General features: G+C 41.5%; 1 protein-coding gene and 2 long non-coding RNA genes across 21 annotated transcripts in view; 2 read left to right on the forward strand and 1 right to left on the reverse strand.

Moving 5' to 3' along the window:
- LOC106517018 (uncharacterized) overlaps positions 1-10,790 on the forward strand; it is a 157,433-nt gene extending 146,643 nt beyond the window's left edge. For both annotated transcript variants that reach the window (XR_001310147.1, XR_001310148.1), the window contains one exon: positions 10,708-10,790. This is a non-coding gene — a long non-coding RNA (uncharacterized LOC106517018). The remainder of the gene's footprint in view (positions 1-10,707) is intronic.
- The window catches only part of LOC106517014 (calcium-activated potassium channel subunit alpha-1), a 90,009-nt gene continuing 73,761 nt past the window's right edge, over positions 9,010-25,257 (reverse strand). For 10 of the 18 annotated variants that reach the window (XM_014007679.1, XM_014007678.1, XM_014007677.1 and 7 more), the window contains 8 exons: positions 24,618-24,731; positions 24,370-24,462; positions 23,301-23,431; positions 22,508-22,702; positions 20,779-20,897; positions 20,483-20,704; positions 17,544-17,572; positions 9,010-10,931 (listed from right to left, as the gene is read on the reverse strand). In XM_014007679.1, the coding sequence (XP_013863133.1) occupies positions 10,780-10,931; positions 17,544-17,572; positions 20,483-20,704; positions 20,779-20,897; positions 22,508-22,702; positions 23,301-23,431; positions 24,370-24,462; positions 24,618-24,731 (1,055 nt within the window). In that variant the 3' untranslated portion in view covers positions 9,010-10,779. The remainder of the gene's footprint in view (positions 10,932-17,543; positions 17,573-20,482; positions 20,705-20,778; positions 20,898-22,507; positions 22,703-23,300; positions 23,432-24,369; positions 24,463-24,617; positions 24,732-25,257) is intronic. The other 8 variants (XM_014007690.1, XM_014007689.1, XM_014007693.1 and 5 more) reach the window with 3 other exon arrangements.
- On the forward strand, positions 22,595-25,072 carry LOC106517019 (uncharacterized). Its single transcript, XR_001310149.1, has 2 exons — positions 22,595-22,676; positions 24,699-25,072. It is a non-coding gene; the product is annotated as an uncharacterized LOC106517019 (long non-coding RNA).

The following is a 25,257-nucleotide window of genomic DNA, read 5'->3' on the forward strand; positions in this document are numbered from 1 at the left end:
TGACTAAAGCTTTAAAATTCAAAGCCATTTACAAATAACAAAGTAAGATATCATTTAAAAAATGGCATTTGGCTATAATTTTATCCCCATCAGCTCTATTATTGTGAAATTTGGTTTGTTAATCTTGGCACATCTGAAGTCATCTGAGATTAGAACAATAAAAAAGTCTACTCCTAATTGACTATTGAAGTATCTGAAAGGTCTTAGGTCATCTCACATCATTTGGTTTTATCTTCTCTTGTCATAATAATGACTCTAAAAGAATAAAAGATGATTATAAATGTGTTTGCTGTTAACAATAATCTAATCCTGACACTTTGGCTGGGCCTGCTTTGATATCTGTGATGTTTTCTCTGCAGAGATTGATAATCTGTTCCACCTGTGTGTGTGCGTGTGCAAAGTGCTTCATGTTTCACAATCAGAATCTTATATGATGTAAAACATTATGCACTAAAGACAAAGTGGTTTTATTGGCACTCATGTACCAGCATATATTTAGAACTGTAACTATAGTGGTTAAATTATGTAAATGCTTCTATGCAAGCAGTTTAATTGGCAGCAGATGACTATGACTGTCCAACAAGTGCAGGTTTTTTTTCATCTACACACTCCCTCCTTTATCGTTTCTGTTCTCATGATTTTTCCCCCCACTCTAATCCTCCTCTTCACCTCAGACATGATCTGTAAATCTGCAATCCCCTCATCTGTCTGTCTCTTCCTCCCACCATCCCTTTCCTGCACTCCATCTTTCAGGGCTGTAACCTACGGTCTCCAGCTGTGCAGGGAGCCCCAGAGTGTGTTTATGCTGAGCTGCACTTTATCACATGCAGCTGCACAGCTGGCAGCTTCACTCAGAGCGTATTCCAGCCTCCCTGCCTCTGGCACAGTTTTTTTTTCATGTTTTTGTGTGTGTGTGTGTGTGTGTGTGTGTGTGTGTGTGTGTGTGTGTGTGTGTGTTTGTCTCTCTCTCTCTGCTGGTCACATCCCAACACCACTGCTACATGCTGTTGTCTCCCCAGCTGCTGCCCTGCTGGAGAAGGTGGTTTGAACTGTTAACGGCCTGTGGAGTGCAAACACTGGCACTGCCCACCGCTGCCTCTGGGCAGGCTCAAAGCATTGCTTCCAGTGAGAGCACAAAACTAAAACAAACACCAACATCCACAGTTTTACCAACCTCCTCAATTTTTTTTTCCTTTTAGTTTTTTGTTATGGATGGTTTAAAGCAATAGTCTAGTCATGTTGAAGTGATGTTCTGTCCAATAGTTATCACACATTAGTACTTTATTATCTGTCACATCATGACTTCAAAGAATGAGACAGAAGTTTTTTTTCCAGGCTAGGTTAATAGCGAACCAAACAAGTGCCTTTTTTTAACATTTACAGGATTTTATATCATCTCTTTCTCATAAATGAAAAACAGATGTAAAAACATTTAATTAGCTAATATTCATTTGTTAGGTTTTTATTTTATTATTTTATTTTTTGTTTTATTTTGTTTTGTTTTCTCAGTTTTGACCAAACTGTCCTTTTTTTGAGTTTTGTTTTCTAATGATGTATTGATCATTAGTGCATCTATCAACTTTTCCTATGTTGACTTTTTGTTCTAACATTTTTGAAAAACCTGCTCATGTTTGAGGTTTGATGATTAGCAGCTCTCTTTCATGCTGACCTTGTATCCCCAGGCAGATAATTTGGACAACATCCCCCCCCCCTCTCTCTCTCATAGGTTCCCTGGTGTCCTCCCAGCCTATCAGGACAGAGAGATCTCTGTCATTCCCTTCTCTCTCCTCAAAGCCCATCCAGAGCTGCTGGTGCAGACTTTTATGCAAGGCGACAGCTCCTTACACTTCAGTGTTCAGATCACCTCAAGTAGCGCAGCTATTGGAAGAAATGAGCACACTTCCCAGCTAGATGACCAAATGTAGATTGACTCTGGCTGTCCGCAGGCTGCAGCGCCCCCCATCCTCATGTCCTGTCAGAGCAGGCTTGCTGGTAACTCTCTGCAGAAGATGTGGAAGAGTGTGGAGACACATCAGAGGGAAGAGCTGGCTGCAGACAGGAGGGGGAGATGGAGGGGAGCGAGCACTTTGAAGCCATTGGGTGATGTCACGTTTGTTTAGACTCAAGAGCGGTGTTTGAATATGCCGGCTACTAATACGGCACCAGTATCTCTGTCCTCATCTCTGTTTTCTGTCACTATGTACAGTCTTGGCTTGTCTCCCTGGTTCCTGACAATGTCCTTTCACATCATGTTATTGCGCACTCGGAGCTGCAGTCAGCAAGCCGTCACTCAGCTTCTTTGTCTGAAAGTCAGGCCCCTTTTTGCCGTTAATTCACTCGGCGCCTCTGTAGCAGTGATGGAGAGTTCACTATTTGTTTCCCTGTCAAAAAGTCATTGATGGTGAAGCTGGAAAATCACCCACATGTTTACTTTGCTTCTACAGGGATGAAGCTACCTGACAAGTGGTATTTTTCCTGAAGAAATGTAAGATGGCCAAAAGGTCCTTCARAAGCTGAACAAATTTTTTAACATATACATCAGATTCAAAAATAACCCCTCAACTTTTCTGCCATGGTCAAAACATATCTACTTGTTACAATTTCTTTTGAAGTGGATTTCTGAGGGAAGGTTATGAAGAATTATCTTACCTGCTGTAGAAGACTATTTGAAAACAGAAAAACCTCAAGTTTGAAGAAATAAACTGTATTGATGGGTGGATTTGTGCAAATTCCATTTTTTTCATTGTTACACTGTAGTAACTTCAATGTGCAAATAGCAGCAGCAGCTAGCTGTRGCCCTTCTGATCTAGCACGCCCACCAGGAATATTCATATTTTTTCTACAGGAATAGATGTATAATGAATAGCAGTGAAAAWTTTGATAATGAAATCATTTAAAGGTGACATTTTAGTCTTGTCTCTGCTTGAACCAAGATGTCAGAAATTTAATCTGTTTATCAGATTTGATCAAGATTACATTCATTAATCAAAACAGAGTGAAAAAATGTTGTAATGGTGAGTTTCACTTTGGTTTCATATTTGTTTTGATATTTTTTGGACTCGTGTACTCTGAAACATGTTAATATAACAAAACAATCTAGTCCAGATGTTTGAATGTTTTGTAATATTTACTAAAGCATTAACAGTTGTGCTGTCACACTGATCTGACAGTGCATGCTTCATAACTTCCTGTTGCTGCATCCAATGCAGCCTATTGACATCTAATCACAAAAATGGTACACATTAACTGGTCTGGTGTATGACTTCAGTCAAAGCTGAAACCCAAAAGTCAGATTTTAGTGCAAACTCAAAATTTAACCTTATTTAGGAAAATAAAGGGCTTGCACAACAGGTAAGATTTTATAACTTTTGCACAGAACCCCACAATAAGAGATCTGAACCATTTCAAGTAATAATTCCTGCAAATGTCACATTTTTTTCTCCCATCTGGTTTTGTTGATCTTGGTGCATTTAAGGTCAGCTTGTTCTGAAGAAAAGTAACAAAAAAACCTAATAAAACTTTTATAGCTCTTTTAATCAAAGGTTTATGGTAAAGTCAAGGCTCAGTAGGATACTCCCTTTAAAGCTGTCTTTCCTGAGGCAGCCACATGTTTTGAAGGTCAGACATAAAAAGATGTAATGTTCAACAGAGCAGCTTTAGATCACTGCTTATCTGAGTAATTTATAGATCAAAAAATAATGTTTTTGCTTTTTGCTAAAATCAAACTACAAAAAAAAAAACAAGAACTCGAGCAGAAATGGTGTATTCATTTGTGGAATTTCATCCATCTATGAGTTTATTCAGTCAGGTTGTTCACAGGATAAGCTCAGCCATCATGACATGGCTGCAGAGCAGTCAGACACAGCCCTCCAGTGTCTTCAGCTGACTCTTCTGGCCCTGTCAAGTCCTCCTTCAATCTGRGAGTCTGAGCAGTCGCGTGGAGGTTGACATGATTGCCTTTAAGCAGCCCCTCTTAGCCAGTGACACACAGCTGCAGCCAGGCACCTCTTCTGACAGTAAGAGCATCATGATGGATTGCCTTGCCAAAACTGCTGATCAAAGGAGGTTAAAGATCAGATGTGTGTCTGGATGTACAAGGCGTGTGCACTCTTTGCAGACGGCTTTTCCTGTTCAGATGTCCAACTTGTAGGCTTTTTTTAATTAATTTTTTAATCTCAYGGCTGAATCTGAGAAAGCTGCAGAGCAATTAAGGCAATTAACTGCAGGAAATTGGTAGAATACATATGTAAAAKATTAAAAGAATGGCAAAAATACTAGGGTTTAGATGGTTTAGCCAAGAACAAGCTTCATGTTTGATACGATGTCGATTTCAGAGCAAATCTAAATGCTTCAACCAGCTTTCAAACACACACAAAATACCATCTTTAGAGACGGAGAAGGTCTGTGCAGAAAAGAGCAGACATGTAAAAGTTTGTGACATGTGTCACGCTACCATCAAGACACCGTCGCTGATGTAGGTGGAGCTGACAGCATCCCAGCCACTGAAGATGGCTCTGGGACATACCAAGTTTGGTATGTGTCAGCTTTCATTGTTGTCAGGATTCAGCYGATGAGAAGTCGGAATACATTAACAGCATCATTAAAAGGGGGGGAATTTCTATGAAAAACTTTGGGTTGATTGACGGGAAAATGTTCTTGGTGTTTGCCCTGGTTCTTCGTCTAAACGCTTTGGCAGGAAAACATACTATAAACATTGAGAAAATTAAGTATGCAGCAGTCATTTAAAGTGTGTAGGCAGGGCTGTGGAGAAAACTCAGCTTTTTATAACATCTTTACATGAAGTGGGTGGCTTGAAGGCATTTCTAAAAGTGAATTTGGATGCTCTGATAAACAGTAGCAGCAATAATGTAAATGAGAATTACCCCAGGCTAATTTTATTTGATATTTCATTTATTTGCAGCTTGGTTGTTGTGTTGCAGTGGAACAAAGTCAGTGTGACATTTAAATGTTGTCATTGCAAACGTCTGTCTGTCCGACGGTTTGAAGGATTCTTCAGGTCAAAGTTTGTCTGAACTCTGAGGGTTAAAAGCAACTGATTGTGTTATATATGTTTGTGTGGTTGCTGAATTTATTAATCTATGACATCCATCTTAAATCAGAATGACTCCAAGAATTAATTGGTTGTATATTTTAGTGAGAGTTTAATTATAATCTGTAACCGATCATTTTTGTGTTTAGCTGTTGCGACCATCTTGGGCTGGGTTGATTTTTTGAGTTTTATTCAAATAAATCCTGTGGTTCCTAAGATTTTTTGCACACAGGTATTTTTTGTACATTATTGCCTAACTTTAATGTTGGCAGGAGATGAAATAACTGATTTTTAAAAGTGATCAAGTCAAGAGGAAAATAAGAAGAGTGAGGCATCCCTATCAGACAGTTTGATTTTGGAAACTTTTAAAGGCACGGAGTTGAATTTCTAGGCCAGACTCATGTTAGTGGCATTTATCACTGAGAGGGAAGATGGTATAATTAGCTTGTCAGTCTACTTTAGGCTGAGCTGGCGCTGCTTGAAAAGAAGAATGGACTGCAAGTCCAAAAGAGCCGACAGCCAGTCGATAATGCTGCAATTAGTGTCATAAAAAACTCCAAATGGAATCATATTAAAAATGGACGTCACACTGTAAAACAGGTTTTTATTTCCCATCATTTTATGATGTGTTCTGTTTGATACAGAACAGCCGAGTTTTCTCATTCCAACATATGGCCGACATCTGGTGAAGCAGAGAAGCCTCACAGGACATCTTTTCACTTAGTTATGTGTATGCTGATTCAGCATTCACACTAGTGTTTTCTTGCTTTTTATCTTTCCCTAATTGTTTTGTTTCTGCAGTCTTATCACTTCTACATATTATAGTTAGGGCTATTTTAGGCAAATATTTATCAAAGAGCATTTGCTTGTTCTTATTGAAAATTTAGCTACTTTTAGTTTTTACAGACCTTTTGATACCTTTAGCTTGTAAGCTATCTTTTGATACGTTTAACTACTTTTTTACTTATTTTTAGCTTTTGGTTTGCATTTTGCTACTTTTAGCTTTTACCTGTTGGTGCTTTGCTACTTCTAAATTCTAGCTTCAAACTTAGCGTTTTGTTTCTTTTCTCTTTAAGCTGGGATTTAGCTTTTTTTTTTAGCTTTGACAACGCAAGTTCTTCATCGAATTTAAAAAATGTCATTCAGTTGACATTCACTCCTCGTTTTTGCAGAAAACGCTGTTTCCTTAGTTTGGTTTTGACTTATGAACATGCGGTTTCTTATCTGAAACATCTTGTGCCCCAAACGGCAAAATACTGACTGTAAAACTGCCTTTGATCAAAACAATTCTGCTCCTCGTGTAACTCACTCCTTAAACTGAGTTGCGCTTGTGGAATGGGAGTAATTTCATGGCAGATGTGGTTATACAGTATATATCAACTGCTTCTTCTGGCCTTGGAAGGGTCAAGTTGACTGTAATATATAGAAAAGCTGTGATGGCTGAAGGTCGTGTCATCTTCTTCTGCATAATGCATGAATCCTGCAACTCTCTCCAGCTCCAATCTTCCCAACCTGAAACCTTGGGAGCAAAATTTTACTAAGTAAATCAACAAGCAGGTTGGCATTTTTATTAACTGCAGGGCGACTGACAGAAACACGAATCGCAGTTAATAATATCTCACAAACCACTGATCTTTTTTTTCTTTTTGCATATTTTAATGCTGTAATAAATGTACTGATCAATGTTTACAGATAAAATTTAGTCTGACTGATGTTTTAAATTAATGTGTGCTTTACATTTATTTCCTGAGGAGCTGTGTTTCTTCCATACAAAAGACAAAAAAATATATATTTGATAGTTTTGATTTATGCAAACATGAAACAAAGCAAAATTTGTTTCGTTTGTTTCAGTTCAGATAAAAGGTCAGTTTGTGAACGGTGCCTCGCAGGCAAGATGGATCCTAGTGATTTGTTCTTACAAATTCTCATCTTTCTTTTTCATTTTGATTTTCTGTTTCTGTAATGCTGAGAGGCATTTTGCCTTTCTCCCTGTCTGTGTGTGTACAGGTCACAAAAACAAAATAAGAGGAATAAATGAAGTCACAATGCCAGAAATGTTAAGTTGTGCTYGATTTAAATCCGATGCATCTTTGAGAATCTTTAGTTTGTTTTAGATTCTGTGTCTAAGCTCCCCTGCCCTCCTTCATCTCTGTATCAAAGGGGAAACTGATGCAAAATGTATATGGCTTCTGGCACAGAAGCTGCTGGTGCAGCTCGGTACAGGAAGATATGTGCTAAAAGCTTGGAACATCTGTGTAAACACATGGCTTTTTTCCAGCCATGTAGACAATGTTATCATAGCCTTAAGATAAATGTCCAAGGCAATACACCATGCCCTGTGGCCACGCTGGAAATGACTTTGAACATCTGAAAAACACTGAGCTTCAAGCAAATATCCCATTTTAATATTCCAGCTTGACAGCAAAGCAGAAGAGTTCAACCACTGGTTTTTATTTAACTCTTCTYTAGCTGTAAGCTTTGCATTGATTGCAGCAAAGCAGATTTTGGTTCTTTGTTGTTTTGTTCATAAATTTAAATGATTTTTATGTCAGGGTTAAGAAAGGCAGAAGCRAACAGAACAACAAAGCAGGAACCCTCTGTCTTTGTTGTTTTTTTTTAATTCTGTTAATAGCCCAAGGTAAAGATTTATCTGCTCTTGTCAATTTACCTCAGCCTCAATATAAAGCACCAAGGTCACTTTTCCTCGCCTGGCCCACAGGATTAAATTGTCATGTCTCTCTAATAGGCAGCACAGGGAATCATTAGTCCAGCTCAGCTGCCTGACTGATAGGCATTTCAGTCCAATCATGGGAGTGTGCCGCTACAGGCCAGCCAGTATTGACACTGTGTCAGGACTGAGAGGGGACGCCTTAATCAGCCGGGACACTCTCAGCATTGATTTGACAAGCTGCTGTAATGACCCCCTTGTTTTGGTAAMGGATCACTGTTTATCCAGGCTGGCATTGATGCACTTGAAGTGCTTCATTGTCATGGAAACTGTTATCACTCGTGAAGCTCGGCCAGAGTCATCTTCTGGGGCGACTGTGCACTTCTGTGTCGCTTTGTATGACCCACAGCTAGGATTCATTTTAGTTAATGTAATTCAGGGGGTTCAAATTTGGAAATTTGTCAGCTGAACTCAAAACACTTGCTCTGACATCTGTGCTGTAAGAAGGTGTTTTGCAACATTAGAGGTTCTGCAGAAATAATAATTTTTTATATGTACTGCATTTTGTGGAAAATTATTGTAATCACAAAAGTGAGTGTTTAGATTTGGTTGAATGGAAAATTTTGATCTGAAATATTACGCAATTTTTTTTATCAATACAGACGTGGATTTCCTAGTAAAACCTCAAAAATGTCACTGCGAATATGTTTGCTGAAAGTTTTTGAGGCTCAAAACAAACGGACGCTCATTGACGTTAAGTGTAACACAAAGCTGGTTTATTCTTAATGTAAGCAGAGACTTTTGCCATCTTTATTTGAAAAGTCATATTTATATTTATAAGTAGTGAATTATTACATAAAATCTACTTTAAAAACCCCTCATCTGTCATTCCTAGCTGATAGATACAGTAATCAGAACATTTTTAGAATGATGGCTACATGTTTGTTTACTAAGAGGTGACACCGCCGCTGGCAGCGGGATCAGAAACATCATCGGCCTCTCTGGGAGGTGTTAGACTGTAAATATTATTGGCATGCTGACAGTCTCCCACAATGCCACAGTGTGTAAAATCATTAACAAGCAAACATAATGGGCTCTCTCTTTCCCCAAGGTGTGAATGTGAACGAAGTGTTTTTATCAACCATTATCCAGAGAGGTGTCATTTGATTCCTTTGGAAAACAGAAACTGCTTTTTATGATCCTTATTTTGTTTGTTTTTTTAGTGCTGAAGATGAGTGTTCTGCTTCATATAGAAATCAGCTACACAGAGCAAATTTATAACGAGACACGCTATAGAACACAATACATCTGCTTTTAATTTGTGAAAATACAAAATGAAATCATGTACATTTTATATACAAGGCTATTTACACAAGACAATAAACTGTGTTTATGTGTAATGAAAGATATCTTAGGATCGCCATTGTTTTGATAAGTCGTGCTTAAAAAAAACCTGCACAAAATGATAGAAATTAGTCTGCAATGCTGAATGTCTCAACACCACAGTTACTGTCAAACAAGAACACACACAAATAATTACTTTACATGAATATGTACAGATTTACATCAAATGCATTGCTTTTTAAAATTGTGATGAAAAAAATCAGTTTTTAAGACATTTGGAAATTGTTTACCACAGTTGTGGTTAGACAGCTAAACTAGAAGCCCCTTTTCGCAGCAGTGGGTCTTCCTCGAGTCCTCCGTTGGCTTCAGCACTGCCTGGCACATTACTGGCACTGAAGGATGGACAGCTTGGATGTTCTCTGTGCCAGCAAAAATGTCACAACAGGTTTAAAAAAACATGGAACACAAATCCTAGACTAGGCTGTGATGCATCATCTGTGGATTTAGAATGTCACGGACTAATGTTGTCTTTCGTATTTCCGTCCCACTCACAGATCCTGAAGTAAAGTGACAACAGTGCCAATATAGCTATAATTCATTATTTATATAAGACATAATTCATTCCAATGACACTCTGCGTTCTGTGTATCCAGTTCAAAACATACTGCTTTAGTTTTATGAATATACAAAATAAAAAGAGATCATTCATGAAGGTGCTGTCTGAACACATGAAAATTGGTTCTATGATAGAGCTGTTTGTCAAGTATCCACAAAATGTAGCGACTATGGCGTTAAGATTGGTCATGGAGTACGATCAAGTTGCCTCATGTCCTCCAAGACAATCCTGTGTCAGGCAGTGCTTACAGCCAAGGGAGGACTTATAGATGCCCACTTCATGCGATATGTGGCTTTAACGTTCAACTTGCCTAAAGACTTTAAAGTACTGTGCCACGCTTTGTAGAAGCTGGCTATAGAATTTTCTGTAAAGCTCTTACATTGTAATGATGGGTGTGAGAGATCGCCAACAAAACAGCTCTATCATAAATGGCAAAACAATCTTCATCTTTGGAGACATTTTTGGGAGTTTGGTGACTGAAACAAAAAGAAGCGTTTAGAAACTTTAGAAGGCAAAGCTAAGACAAGTGTATATGGATAGAGATAAGGCTGGGGCCAAATGCCATTTAAATATGGCCGCTGGCCGTCGTAACTGTCACAAATGTTGTGAATTAGCTCAAAATGGCAAAGAAAGTCAGTCACCAACTAAGCCATTCTGGTGGGGTGGGGGTGGATGTAAAACAAAAACTGTACAGATTAATTCAACAATACTGAGTGACTTTACTGCAGTGGTTGTTCATAAACAACTAAAAAGGCGACTTTAACAGAATAAGATGTCTGGTAATGGTGATAATAACCTCTGGTAGTCTTTTTTTTTAACATTACTCTTCAAGTGACCCTCATTCTCGCATCAAAAACTAAAACTAGAGCATCTGGTCGATTTTACAAGGTCATTGTGCAAACTAACAGTTGACTGTGATTGTCAGCATGTTCAAAATTAGCTCAAATGAAGTTGCTGCTGCGGTGAAAGAAGAAGGAAAAGAAGCAGTTCTCGTCTCGTCTAATGTGAAGTGATGATTTCTGTTTGCAGATGAGATGTCCCGAATTCCAGTCTGACAGCTCAACACAACAAGTCCTCTCTGGGAGTCCAGGCATCAAGCTGTCAGCACTCGTCCTCTGCTTCTCTGATGGGCTGAATCAAGCTGCTTGTGGGTTTATTCTGACTGATTTGTTTGACGGCAAGGGTATTCACAGGATTGATCTGCAGGGTCCTCAGGTGGGTTTTCTCTGGCTCATCTATAAACCATGTCTTTTCTGAGAAACAGCCAAAATCATAGAGAGAAAAAAGGAAGGGGAAATATCAGATGATTAGTTCTACACGAAGGTTGGTTACAGTTTCTGTGTCAACAAATTCATTTGTCTATCTCACACACACACACACACACACACACACACACACACACACACACACACACACACACACACACNCACACACACACACACACACACACACACACACACACCCACACACCATTGGGTGGACAGTGAACTTGTGTTTAAATTGATGACAAAGAAAAATTATGACAGGTGGGATTTCAGTGGCAGGTTGACATAAATTAATATTTTAGTTCTCGCATCTGAAATGTCCTAAAATGTTTTGTGCAAAAGCTTGAAACATTCTTATTTTTTTAATACTTTGCTTCCAAACAGCCAAACTTTTTTTTGCAACCTTTTAAAGTGGTCTTGATCAAAAGTTCTTCAGGTTTTGGCTGCTTTTTCACTTATTTTCTTTCCTGTCATTGTATCTGACAGTGTTGTGCCAAAATGTGCTTAAAAAAGATGAGGGGAACAATACAAAAAACAGAAATGGAGCTTCATTTGATCATCTACTATAGCTCAAGTTTTGATTACTAGTACAAAATCTCTAAAGAGCCAGTGTTGAACAAGCTCTTTGCAAAGTTATATATTGTGTCAAAGCATTGGTTCATTACATGAATTGGAGCTTTTAGTAATTTATAGTTCCCTTTCAGTCAATACACTCGGTACAACATATCATGTATGGGAAACCACGCCCCTGTGTGTCCTGGCTAAAGCCACCTCTAATCACGCCTTTAGGCAGGTGACGTGATGACAACAGATGTCAGGCTCCGCCTACACATATATACTGTATATAGTGTCGCCATCACAGTCACGCCTTAGTTTATTGCTCTTCACCTCGCTAGAACCCCCACCTCTTCCAACCTAGCTAGTTAGCTGCAGCTAGTTAGCTTTGTTTGTTGGAAGGCTCTTAAAGTTAGCTTAACAGCTTTTGTTGGTGTTGGCCGCTGCTGCCTACAGGTAAGTGTGTCCGCCCACGGAGCGCTAGCTTTGAGTAGCCTTTCATTTCAACAAAATAGAATATTTTGTGGTTCGGGATGAGCACAAAATCCCCTCAAGGAGCAGAGGTCGTCGGTCGCCCCTGTGGGCGCGGCTTCTTGCTCCATGAGAGGGACCAGCACGAGTCTTGCCCGGTCTGTCTGGGGGTTGTTCACACTCAGAGAGCGTTGGTGGATCCCGAAGCATGTGCGTTTTGCTGCCAGCTTCGTCGCTCAACCCTGGAGGGACGGGTTAAGTCCTTAGAAAAAGTGCTGGGCGAAACTGTGGTCTCACGAAAAGACCCACTCCTCCGAGTCCAGTAACCTGGTTCCGTCCGAGTCTGAYGAGGAATATTTGTCGGTCAAAGTCCCCGCTTCCAGCTGGGCGGACCGAGTAGAGTACAGGAGGGGTTAGCCGTTTATATTGGGTTGGATGTTCATCTGTCGAAAGACAACGAGGAACCTGGCCCGGTCTAGATGCCCCACTGCTGCGGAGGCGGACCAGGAGGACACGTCTTTTCTCTCCTTGTGTCGTCATACGGTTCAGAACAAAAACCATTGCGGTTCGCGGGATTTTTCTCCCCACTGAACCAACCGCGATGAAAAACTGTCTTCCCATGTTCCCAGACATCGTCTCGGAGCTGACGTCCTGCTGGAGCAAACCTCTGTCCACCCGCGTCACAGTACCTGGTTATGGGCAGTATTTCTGTGTAGATTTTCTGCTGCGCAGCTTGAAAAATTTTACAAGGCTCAGACCACCACTGCTCGCGGTCTGAGCTCCATTAGCATGCTCCAGACATACCAAGCTATGTCTCTGGCGGAGCTCGGAGCTCTGGTATCGCCCGAGAGTCCTCTGTTACCTCTCTTTAACGAGGTCAGACTCACAGCGGATTACATTCTCCATGCGTCCCGCTGTGCAGCGCTCTCCATGGGCAGAGGCATCTGTGGTTGATGCTCTCTGATGTCCCAGACAGAGACCGAGCTGCATACCTGGATGAACCAGTTATGGCTGCTGGGTTATTTGGTCAGTCTCTCGACGTCATTCAGACGAAGTCTGAGCTGAGGGGAAAGCAGGCTGAAGCCCTGCGCTGTATTGTCCCCGGATGTGACGCGAGGCCGAAGACTTGCACACAGAAGCCGGCTGCTCAGCCACCTCCTGTTAAGAGAGAGTGCTGCCTGGGAGCCTGAGCACTCAGTCAGTACAGCCTCAGAACCGCGACCAACCTCCCCGCCATTCGGTTTGGAGCAAGGGCCCCCCTCTGGGTCTTCTGAAGGGCTCGACGCCTCGGAGGAAGAAGACAGTCCTCCTAGCTGTGGGACTGTCACTTCAGGGCCAGGGAGACATGATCGCCTGCTATCGGCTGCTGCCCAAAAGGTATCTTGTTTGTTTTGTTCAGGGAACCAGCCCCAAGAGGTGCTGCATTTCCCTCACACAGTCTCCCAAGCACCAGTCCCACCCCACTCACATAGTGTTTGCACTAAAAGCCCCCAATTTGGGTGCACTAAATGTTCAAAGCACAACTGTTTCTAAAGTTTGTGTAAATGTGTCAAAAGTGTCAAAGTATAAACTTTACACACAAATAAATCAAAAAGCTATGGGCGACAGTCAGGTAATGCTGCGCCTCTCTCATACGACAGAGGGCGCAAACACAAGTTGGTCGCCTAGCGATGCCACTCTCTCTCTGGCGCACATGCGCACCATCCCCTAGGGTGGAAAGAACTGTTGCCATGGGTTACCAGCTACAGTTTTGCATAAGGCCGCCTCCTTTCAACACCGTGGTAAACACTGTTGTTGGGATCAAAGCAGCCGTGGTTTTGAGAGAGGAAATAAACATGTTACTGGCAAAAGGTGCCATATGTGTGGTCCCTGCCTCGGATGTGAACAAAGGTTGGTACAGCCATTATTTTTTCGTCTGAAAATGACGGGGGCCTTCGTCCGATTCTGGACCTGAGAGTGTTAAAACACATTTTTACGAACATACAAGTTCAAAATGCTAACACTCAGGCAACTTCTACATTCTGTCAGCCCGGGCGATTTGTTTGCAACCATCGATTTAACAGGCGCTTACTTTCATGCAGCGATTCACCCGGACCACAGAAAATTTCTGGGGTTTGCGTTAGAGGGCATTGCCTACGAATACCTGGTACTGCCATTTGGTCTGTCGCTAGCACCCCGCACCTTTTCAAAGCGTGTGGAAGCAGCGTTAGCTCCTCTCAGGGAGAAGGAAGTCCACCTGTTAGCGAACCTGGACAACTGGGCACTAATAGCCAGCTCCAAGGAGCAGGCTACAGAGCATCTGTCTCAGGTTTTGTCGCACATTCAGGCTCTGGGTTTTTCTGTAAAATTTCAGAAAAGCTTATTGACTTCGAGTCAGCAGTTTTCTTTCCTCGGGTTAGAAATATTGCTCCCTGTCGGGCAGAGCGCGTCTCTCAGAGAACAGAGTAGCTGCGTTTCACCACTGCCTCGCTCAGTTTCAACTGGGACGCAAACTGCGTTTTTAGACTGTTCTGCAACTGTTGGGCATGATGGCTTCTATGATCGCAATAGTACCACTCGGCCTGCTAAAAATGCGCCTGTTTCAGCGCTGGTCTCGCTCTCACCGGCTGTGTGCATTATGTCACCGCCACAGAAAGCTAACGATAACTGCCTCATGCATGATGTCTCTCTGCCCTTGGAGGGAACCCGGCCTGCTGTGCCGAGCTCACCGAGGGAGAGTGTCTTTTCGCAAGGTGGTATCCACAGATGCTTCCCTGGTGGGGTGGGGGGGCTCTGTGCGATGGTGCGGCAGTGAGGGGGGTTTGGACTCTGAAGCAGTCCAGACTCCACATAAACTGCCTGGAATTGTTAGCGGTTCTGTTAACACTGAAACATTTTTATACGGTTCTGAAGAACCAACATGTTCTGATCAGAACAGACAACACGACTGTAATGTCATACATAAACAGACAGGGGGAACGCGGTCTCTCCCGCTGTTGGAACTGTCTCACACTCTCTTGCAKTGGTGCAGTGTGCATTTCCTATCTATCAGGGCCACTCACGTTCCTGGGAGACTGAATCTGGGCCCAGATCTACTTTCCAGGGGTGGGCCTCTAGTGAGGGAGTGGAGGCTGCATCCCTCAGTGGTGGACCAGATTGGAACCTGTTTGGCAGGGCAGCAGTGGATCTCTTTGCCACAGGGGTCAACACCCACTGCCCTCTGTTCTTTTCCATAGCGGATCAGAACGCCTCACTAGGGGTGGACGCTCTAGCCCACCCATGGCCCAACGTACTGCTGTATGCATTTTCCCCAGTGGAGATGATACTGCCTGTACTGGAGAGGGTGCACAGACAGGTTCTGTCTCTGATTCTGGTGGCGCCCCATTGGCCAGCGAAATCTTGGTGCGCCAAGATAATCAGCCTGCTGGCTGCTCAGCCCTGGTAACTTCCTCTTTGCCAAGATCTCCTCTCTCAGGCAAGGGGGAGATATTTCACCCACACCCAGAGTTGTGGAGGCTGCACACCTACTTGCTGAAAGGTCCTGCTTGCTAGCCAGAGGCCTTCCCCCGGCAGTGGTGGCAACTATCCAGAACGCGAGAGCGCCCTCCACTAGAGGTTTATATACCTACAAATGGCACACTTTCGAGCAGTGGTGTGAGGTTAGGTGCATTGTCCCGTTTCAGTGCTCAATGGTGGCTGTTTTAACATTCCTTCAGGAGCTGCTGGATAAAGGTCTGATTTTTCCACAATCAAGTCTACTTGGCAGCTATTTCTGCTTGCCATGTGGGTTTTGATGGAGTTACGCCAGGTGCTCATCCTCTAGCAGTGCGTTTTCTSAAGGGGGTCCGTAGGCTGCGGCCTGTTATTAAACCCAGTATCCCTACCTGGGATCTTACTGTGGTGCTCGAGGCTCTCTGTGACCCCCACTTTGAGCCCCTGGAGTCTATGGATTTGAAGTCCCTTTCACATAAGGTTGTGTTGCTTCTTGCACCAACAACTGTTAAACGGGTCGGGGATCTCCATGCTCTGTCTGTGAATCCCTCCTGTATTCAGTTTTCACCTGATGGCTCCAAGATGGTTCTGCATCCAAACTCAGCGTATCTCCCTAAGGTGATATCTTCTAACTACAGCTCCATGTCTATTGAGCTTTCTAGTTTTTATTCTCCTCCTTTGCATCTGAGGAGCAGAGGAGGTTACATTCTTTGTGTCCTCTACGTGCACTGCGTATTTACATTGACCGCACACAGGAGGTGAGGTCATGTGATCAGCTGTTTGTGTGTGTTGCTAACCCACTCGGGCAGGGCTCTGTCCAGACAGAGACTCTCCCACTGGATTGTGGAGGCTATCTCTTTAGCTTACAGCAACAGGTGTCTCCCAGTCCCATCTGGTGTGAGAGCTCACTCCACCAGGGGTGTAGCAGTGTCCTGGGCACTATTTAAAGGGGTACCTGTGAGTGACATCTGTGCTGCGGCCAGCTGGTCTTCACCGCACACATTTGTTCAGTTTTATCGCTTAGATGTGACAGCCCCTTCGGTGGCTCACTCTGTGCTCTCCGCTGGATCTGAAGTGCTGCACTAGCATGTTAGCATGACCCAAGTTTGGTGCTGCTCTGCGGGGCGTTTATAAATGTCCCATACGTGATGTGTTGTGTATTGACTGAAAGGGAACGTAATGTTATGCATATAACTACTGTTCCCTGAAGGAAAGGAACGAAGTACAACACATGGTGGCCCCTCTGCACATCTGGGCTCGGTGAAGAGCAGTTACCGAACTAAGGAGTGACTGTGATGGCGACCGTATATATATGTGTAGGCGGAGCCTGACATCTGTCGTCATCACGTCACCTGCCTAAAGGCGTGATTAGAGGTGGCTTCAGCCAGGACACGCAGGGGCGTGGTTTCCCATACATGATGTGTTGTACCTCATTCCTTTCCTTCAGGGAACAGTAGTTATATGCATAACATTACGTTTTCAAACGTGTTTCTGAAAAAGATCAGGTAATAGGCTAAAAAGTATTTAAAAAGCAACCAAAGTCCAAAAAAACATTTGGAAAGATCCTCAAAACTGGAAAAATTCTGCCTCCTTGGAAGCAAAATATCAACAAATGAGGGTTGTATAACTCATCAAGTGAAACATGCTGTTTTTTTTTTGTTTGTTTTTGGTCAGCAGGCATGCACATCACCAATTTAACGTGTCTTCTCTTATTGTACTCTCTATTGTACTGTACACTTATGCAGATACTTATTTTATGAAGAGAATCAGGCTTTTGACTAAATGCATCTTTCTTTTTCTGAAGAAAGAAGTGAGTAGTCTGTCTGTGGTCATGCGTTTTCTTTACTTAGACAAAAAACTGTTTTGGTACAATACCTTCATGTATGTCGGTAAATAAATATCACATGATATGGATTAAAGTGAAATAGCATCAAAACATTCAGTCGCAAACACGTTCTGCAGTCAAACCTACAGTGAGATGTGCTGCACAGGTTGTTAGATCCATGCAGTTAAACCTGCTGTGCTTCCATTCAGAGGGCAAAATGCCAGTGAGTACATGACCGTGCTCAGTGCATTATCATGCATAATTACTTAATTCCATACCTTGCCCCACTCTATTGATCCTTGTTGCACTTTAGAAAAAGAAAGTAGTACTACATGTAAGCTAAATGGGAACTGTGACCATTAATATCAAACTGCATAGCATGAGTAGGAGCAGTAAATGCTTCACGTCATTTAATATAAAATGTAGAGCAAGTTAAACAGTAAGTTAAATCAACAAAAATAAATCATTGTGAAGCGCTATTATTAGGTATTTAGCTTTTAAAAGGTGTTAAGCAGCTGTCATGTTTTCATGCCTGTGTTAAAGCAGCTGGAAGGATGTCCCATTTTAGGATGAAATCTGCTGTACAACCCAGAGAAGCATGCAGCCAACATGTCAAATAATATAAGCATCATTTTATTAGGTGTTATTCTTTAAATTATCACATTTAAGCAAATGAGTATTAATCAGATAGTTGATCATAAAAAGCTGGTGGTGGCCACTCAAACAGCTGTGATTTGTGAGTTTTATTTGTAATGAACAGAGTAAAAGAACATGCTTGTCATCTGCATACCTCCTCCAACTCTGAGTTTAAAAATTAAAAGCGTTGAGGCATTTGTAGACGAGACAGACCAGCCATGAAGACTAGGAAACTGGTCAACAGACAGCAATCACAAATTTACTTGGAATATTCTTTGCAAAAACTCCAAGTGAAAAATGTAAAAATATTCAAATTTACTTAGAGTAGGTAAAAATAAGTGGAAAATGTTACTTGACAACTGCACACACCAGCGTTGTTAGCTTGTTGAAAAACAGGGCAAGCTTTGCACTGAGCATATTGTGTAAAATAGTGACCATAAAATGTAATCATGTTGCTGTTTTGCAAACCAGTCAGAATAGAATTAGTTCTGATTTTGTCCTGTGTTAATAGGTGCCAAGTACCTCTGCTGCCACTAATAAACCTCCAGCTGAGATTTTAAGTGAGCTTCTTCTCTTTATGGCTGCATTTTACAGAGATAGGTGTTCTATAACAGCCAGTTTCCAGAATTGATCGCATCAATTTGGGGTTGAAATCAGAACGATTAGAAGAAGCTGTTTGCCTCAGACACTGGTCTGATTTAAACTTCTATACTAGTATCTTCTTGAACTTCAGTGCCTCGTAAAAGACTGGCCACAAGCAAACAACCTCGTGTAAAAAAATGACATTCAGAACAACTAAATGTCCCACTACAGCAAAACCCCTCTCAAATAAGTGCAAATAGAAGCTAAACCAAGACAGAACTTTGAGGCCTAAGAACTGGGTTAGTCCATCTTGTGAAGAACAGGCTTATGTTGGATTTAATGGTGTCCTCATCTTTGCTGGATTCCCTTTTTGATAAAGTACATCGTTTCTTGGTGGTCTGCTTGGTCTTTATTGTACAGCAAGGAGGCACTTACTGTATCTTCATAAAGCAAAATGTATAGTTGCCATGCTTTCTGTCCAAAACATTAGACAACACATGCAGTCTTCCATTTACCTCTGAAGTTAGAACATGATTTTGGAAGGATGTCACACCCAACAAGATTTGCCAGTTGTTGTGGTCAGAAAAACAGGGCATTAGGGAAGTATTACTCTGCAGCAATATTCAGCTATAGTGGTATGGTGTGCAGCTGTTTTGTTAAATGTTGAAGGTGGTGCAGGTAAACCTGTCTTTCGAACTCAGAATTCCGATGTTGGGAGTTCCAGTTGGTTTTCCCTACTTGCGACTCTGAAATTCAAACTTCAAAGTACAAAACAAACTAAGTCAAATACGCTTACTGGCTACGTTACTAATAGGTTGCACCCCCTTTTGCTATTAGAACTGCCTTAAATATTGCTCAGAGATGTTAGTCCATATTGACATGATGGTATTGGTACCTGTGGAGTCGACTGAAACGAGAGTCATTAGACCAGGCAAAGTTGTTTCCATCCCTAATAGCTGAATTTTTGTGGAGCCTGTTTGAACTGTAGCAACACCCAATGTGGTCTTCTGCTGCTGTAGCCCATCTGGTTTGGCGTGTTGTGAGTTCAGAGATAGTATTCTGCATACCATGGTGGTAATTAGTGGTCATTAAGTTACTGTTGCTTTTCTGTCATCTTAAGCCAGTCTGCCCCATCCTTCTCTGACTTGGGTGGCCACAGACACGTACCTCAATACCAATCAATTGAAAATGCTTTGACTTGGAATGAAAATGCTTTGACTTGGAATATTAACTTAAAGAAAACATATAAAAACAATTAAAATTTAGTTGTGACTTTATTAAGAATTATGACAGGTAAAAGTAAATCATTTTAATGTAAATAAAGGGATTGGGGGATAGGCTGTGCAATAATTCATAGACATGATTTAAGACATATTCATTCAAGTACAATAAAGGTTCAGCTTTAAGTAAAACACAGACAAGTCTTAGAGCAGAAGGTGGAAAAGTGATAGTCTGTAAGAAGACAGGCTTTAACACAAAATTGCAGTCAAGCTAAATGAACTTGTTCACTCAGTATACCTTTTAATTGCATAATTAGGGTGTTGTCAAATATAAAACAATGTTTTGCAGGTAAGGCCACTGTTGTAATTTGAAATGATAGTGGCTGATAATACAAAAATTATGTACACAAGTTGAATTACCAGGAAGTATTTATATTGAGTCTTTCTGCTCTACATGTGAATTTGACTCAAATATGTTGTAGATTTTAGATGCATTTCCAAGGTTTAGAAAAGATAGCTGACAGATGGAATAAAAGTGAAAATGTAAAGCCTGAACAGATACAGAAGCCTTGGCAGTTTTTTACTCAGACCTGGGTTAGGGGTCATTCTTAAACAAAGATGTACAAGTGACAAAAACATGCACATCCAGACAAACGTACATACATCAACGGCAAGTGGTATAGTCTGTCCGAACCCTGAAAGAAGACACACAAGACAACACTGGTGGCAGGCACGGGTCACAGACACAAACAGGCAGAGAGCTTTAGAGGGGCACATACTTTTGTTTGTCTCGTGAGTCCCTGCTTTTGGTGCGATTCGTTCGGTTTGCAGTTGTGATTGAGTGGACAGAGGAGCTCTTTTTGCTTGACGAATGTGAAGAGTGAGATGAGTGCGAAAGACTGGTCCAAGACTGGCCAGCGTTGTGGTCAAACTGCATCAGGCAGAATATCAGGTCTGACGGCACCAGCTCAAATGCATATGGTGGGTTGGTTATGACATACCTGGAAGAGAAACAGATTAGATGTTAAGTGTTTAAATATCTATTGAGCATATAGGAGTCGGGACCCTTACTCACCGTTTGGTACACTGGCTTTGTGTGTTCAGATGAGCATCTCGCAATCGATAGATGCCAAAACACAACATGTTGTACGTTTTCAGGGCTTTACAAAACAGGTCACCATAACAACCACCATCCTGCAAAAAGATAATTCAAGCATAGCTTTAAAAATGGCCCACCTGCAATCAGAAAACTGTGTTGCATTTTAAGTCCCTCCTCTGCCTACATCTCCTAGAATGCCGTGCGTTACTGGATGGAAATTCAGAGAAATGATCAACATTCTATTTGACAACTTTCCATTGACATTGATCATGTACCTATCATGATGCACATTATTATTTTCTATTGATCTTGAGTTAGTGTCCAGTGCATTATATCTTGTTACCACATTATTGCCTGGCACGGTATATGTGGTAGATGGTAGAAACAGTATGAAGTTGGCCTACGGTAGAAATTTACCCTCTACCGTCCCATCATCAGTTACGTCATCGCACCTGTGTCAACATGGCTGCGAGTGCAGAGACAACTGAGCAGGAGTTCGAAATATTCTGAAAATAAATGAAGAAATATAGTGTTTTAAAACACGTATAGAAAATAAATCCTCAAAATTTCCCCCTCCCGCTGTAAAAAAGTTATGTTGGGATTCCCCCCAACAAGATGTCTTGCCTGGACAAAAAAATAATGTGCATTGTGACAGACACATGATCAATATCAGTGGAAACACTGTCAAGTAGAATGTTGATAATTTCTCCAAATTCGCATCCAGTACCACACAGCATAATGGGGGATGTAGGCAGAGCAAAGGCTTTAGATGATCTACCTCTGTACTCAGCTAAGCAAAATTGGTGGCAACAACTAACTCACTCGCTCTTTGGTAGGCTAGCAATAATCAGTTGAGTAATCATGTTTGGCCACCATGCGGAATGAAAGGAGAAAATGAATGAAACAGCTAGAGAGGAAATTGTGGATAAAAGAGGAAAGGCCACATCACCAGTTTGGCAGAAATAGCCAGCCTTTTAACTCCTGGTCCTTATTTCCATTTAGGTAAAACAAAAACTAATCAATATTTTTATTTTATTAACCTGTATTTAACCAGGCAAATCTCATTGAGACCAGTGACCCCCTTTTGCAAGGGAAAGCAACCACATGCTTTTGGTCTGTCGGGGAAACTGGAGAACCTGGAGGAAACCCATGCAAGCACAAGAACATGCCAACTCCACACAAAAAGACTCCAGGTCTGAACTGGGGATCGAACCCAGAACTTTCTTAATGTGAGGCATCAGTGCTGCCACTAGAGTTATCAATATCAACTAATATGAAATGCTTATATTGTGATCTATTTTAAGAAGTATCTATCTTAGCCACAATCCATCAACTCTAGAGTAATGAGCAGAATACAAAGTCACTAACATGTGATTTTAAACTGATAACACAAATCCAAACTGATCACGTGGAAATTAGTGCATACAATCTGCAGCTGTCTAGCTTGAGAATTGGTTAAAGTTATGTGTAAAGTGCATCATTCTTTTAAGATATGTAATTTGGAATATTTCCTACAATTACCATGTTATACAGATTTAAACAATTAAACATCAAAGAGCTATATTCACTCACAATTGTTGCTTTGAATTTTAACTGTAAAACACAGCAAACCCTAAAAGTCTGAATCTTTCAATTGAAGGCATCTTCCATAATACAAGATGACAAAGATGGCCTCAGCAGTCGGCTGACAAGACCCCTCACTTACCCCGAGGTCAGCAAAGGGCCCGTCGTACAAGGCCAGCTGTGCCACGCGACACCTGTCCCTGTTCGCCAGGGTCTGTGGCGTGCTGTAGCCTCCACGTAATGCATTCTCCTCAGCCAGCAGCCCCTCGAGCTCCGGCGTCGCCCCGCCTGTTACCAACGTCCGGATCAAGGTGAGGATATTATCATTGAAGTATGTCTGAAGGGATAAAGTTAGAGGGAAAACATCCTTAAGCAAATGTCACCAAAGTCACAAATGAACCTTCTGAATTTTGGCTCGTACCATCTTACCCAGTGTTTCTCCTAGGATATTTTTCCAATCAATTACATGAAAACCATCCCTTCTCTGCCATACTGTGTGCTGTAGATGTTACCTTTCTAATGCCTTCCAGTTATTGGCTTGTTGATTTTAACAAGGGGAAATGTTTGCCCTTTCCTTTGCACTGTGGTCCCCCTTCTCCCCACGCTTCTGCTTCAAAGTGACATCTCCCTTGGCTGCTGACAGCACTATTGACTAAGATGATGGATGAGGGCTGTCCATTAGGTTGCATTATCTTTGTCTACACTGGAGCGCACTTGAAGGCAGCTTTGTTCTAACCTCACTCAAACTGAAAGGCAGACAAATGAAGCTATAATGACCACTACAAGTTCCAGCCTTGTCATTTACGATTTTAACTCCTTTTTTTCAGTTGTGGCGGAGGTACTCTATTTAAATCAAAACACAAGACATTTCTGTCTTTATCGTCCCCTTGTTATACTGATGGATTTGTTTGTTCACTAAAGCATTTCTGACTTACAGCACTCATTAAGGAGTCCAGCACGCTGACTGCGAATGCTGTTCCACAGGCAAAAGGCTGAGTGAGGTATAACTCCGTATCTGGGTCGTCGTCATCGTCTTGGTCCAGGAATTGAACATTGGAGTCATTAACTGTTGGCGAAAATATACATTTCATGAATTATTCAAAGTCTGCTTGTTTGCTTACTGTACACAAAAACATGTTCTTAGAGAATTGGTTTGGTTTCAAACAAGCATGGATCAAGCAAAGTAGTTGATTTGCATGAAAAGGAAGACACAAAATACAGTGGTTGTGCACAACAGGCAGAAGCTGCAGATATGGACTGTATTGGGAGTATGCACTAAATGTATTTGCTACAAATTTGAACAAATTCTCCTCATTTAACTGAAACCATGTTTGGTATTTGCATTCAACAAACTTGCCTCTGCCACATTCCATATCCAGGCTACTCATGCACATTCATGACACCATGCATATTGTCAAAGTTCCAGGCCTCAAATTCAAAGCCCTCCTAAGGTCAGAATCAGTAAAACCAATATGCTATTGTTTGCCTTGTAAATCCAAGGCAGAACTTCCAATTACTTGTACTTGCATGTCAGGTCAAATGAAAGTAACTCATTGCCCCAGAACCTTCTTTAAAGATATCTTTGAGCACAAAAACACATGCAGTATTTGGAAGAGAGTAATGATGTAAAATTTAGTTGGAGAACTGCTCCTTCTGTGAGGACAGAAATAAATGCCACTCATATCGACAGAGCCGAGATGAAAGGAGGGCACGGGCCAGAGAATGTGATCTGACAGAAGATGCTACAAAAACAGCCACAAGGACTTCTGAGGGTTCAAAGGCCCTGTAATTCTTAGAAAAATAAAAGGGAGAAATTTTGCTTTGAGATAAAGGGGGCCAAAACAAGACAGGCAATTTCAACCAGAACCAAGGGTAGAAAATATGCTCAAAGTGATGCCATGGGAATGGACCGAGTCTCTTGTGCAGTGAGAAAAATCAAAAGAAAGCTGATATGGAGGCAGCAGCAGTTACAACACTGCAGCACAGGACACAGGCAGTTCTTACCCAGCTCAGTTATCATTTGTATGCTGGTCCCACTGCTTTTATCCTGACTGAATGAAATCACAGGCACTTTTTTGCCTTGCTTTGCTAATGGTGCTAGACAAGTGTTGAGGAGAAACAGTTACTGGAACATGTCAACAAAGGCAAAACACACAGAAAAACTCTACTTTTACTTCTGTTAAGCACACATTGTTAGCCTCTATGACTACAGAAATAAAAATGTCTGATTACAAAAACACTTCAAGCCTTACCTAGTTCTGTTATGATGGGGATGTTTGCTCCAGTAGTGACAGAGGTCTGCCTTACTAATCCATGGACTGGGCTGTTTTCAGGAGAAGATCTATCCATTCCTGGTGGAGTAAAGCCTTAATGGACGGACGGACGGATGGACACACACACACACACACAACATATTATTACAATATTCAGCACTTTATCAGAAGATCCAATCAGGCATAACAGAAAAAACAATACACTGGGGTTATTTCATCCTTTCCCAGCTAGTGGTAAACTTGCTGAGTGTAGCGTTGCTGTATTCTTGTAACAGACCAATATTAGTTCATATATAATAGATGTGACATGCGGCTCATTTTGTTTTCCTTTGACTGTGTGTGCATGAAGATGGAAACCTTTTACACACATGCAGAAGAAGCATGTACCCTGTGCAGCCATGAAAGAAAATAAATGATGCAAGATTGAATTCAAATTGACTTGACATTTCTTGCTTTCCTCAGACTGACAAGTAAGCACATTAAATCAGTGATGTTGTATGTATTATACATGTACCATGTTTTGACATCCATCACTTACTGCTGACTAAGGCAAATGTGAAGTCAAATGTGTATTAGAAGAAGAATGAAATTGGCAGGGATTATTTGCTTCCCAATTAGG

Source organism: Austrofundulus limnaeus, unplaced genomic scaffold (genome assembly GCF_001266775.1).
Source record: "Austrofundulus limnaeus strain Quisiro unplaced genomic scaffold, Austrofundulus_limnaeus-1.0 Scaffold43, whole genome shotgun sequence".
Classification (NCBI taxonomy): domain Eukaryota; kingdom Metazoa; phylum Chordata; class Actinopteri; order Cyprinodontiformes; family Rivulidae; genus Austrofundulus; species Austrofundulus limnaeus.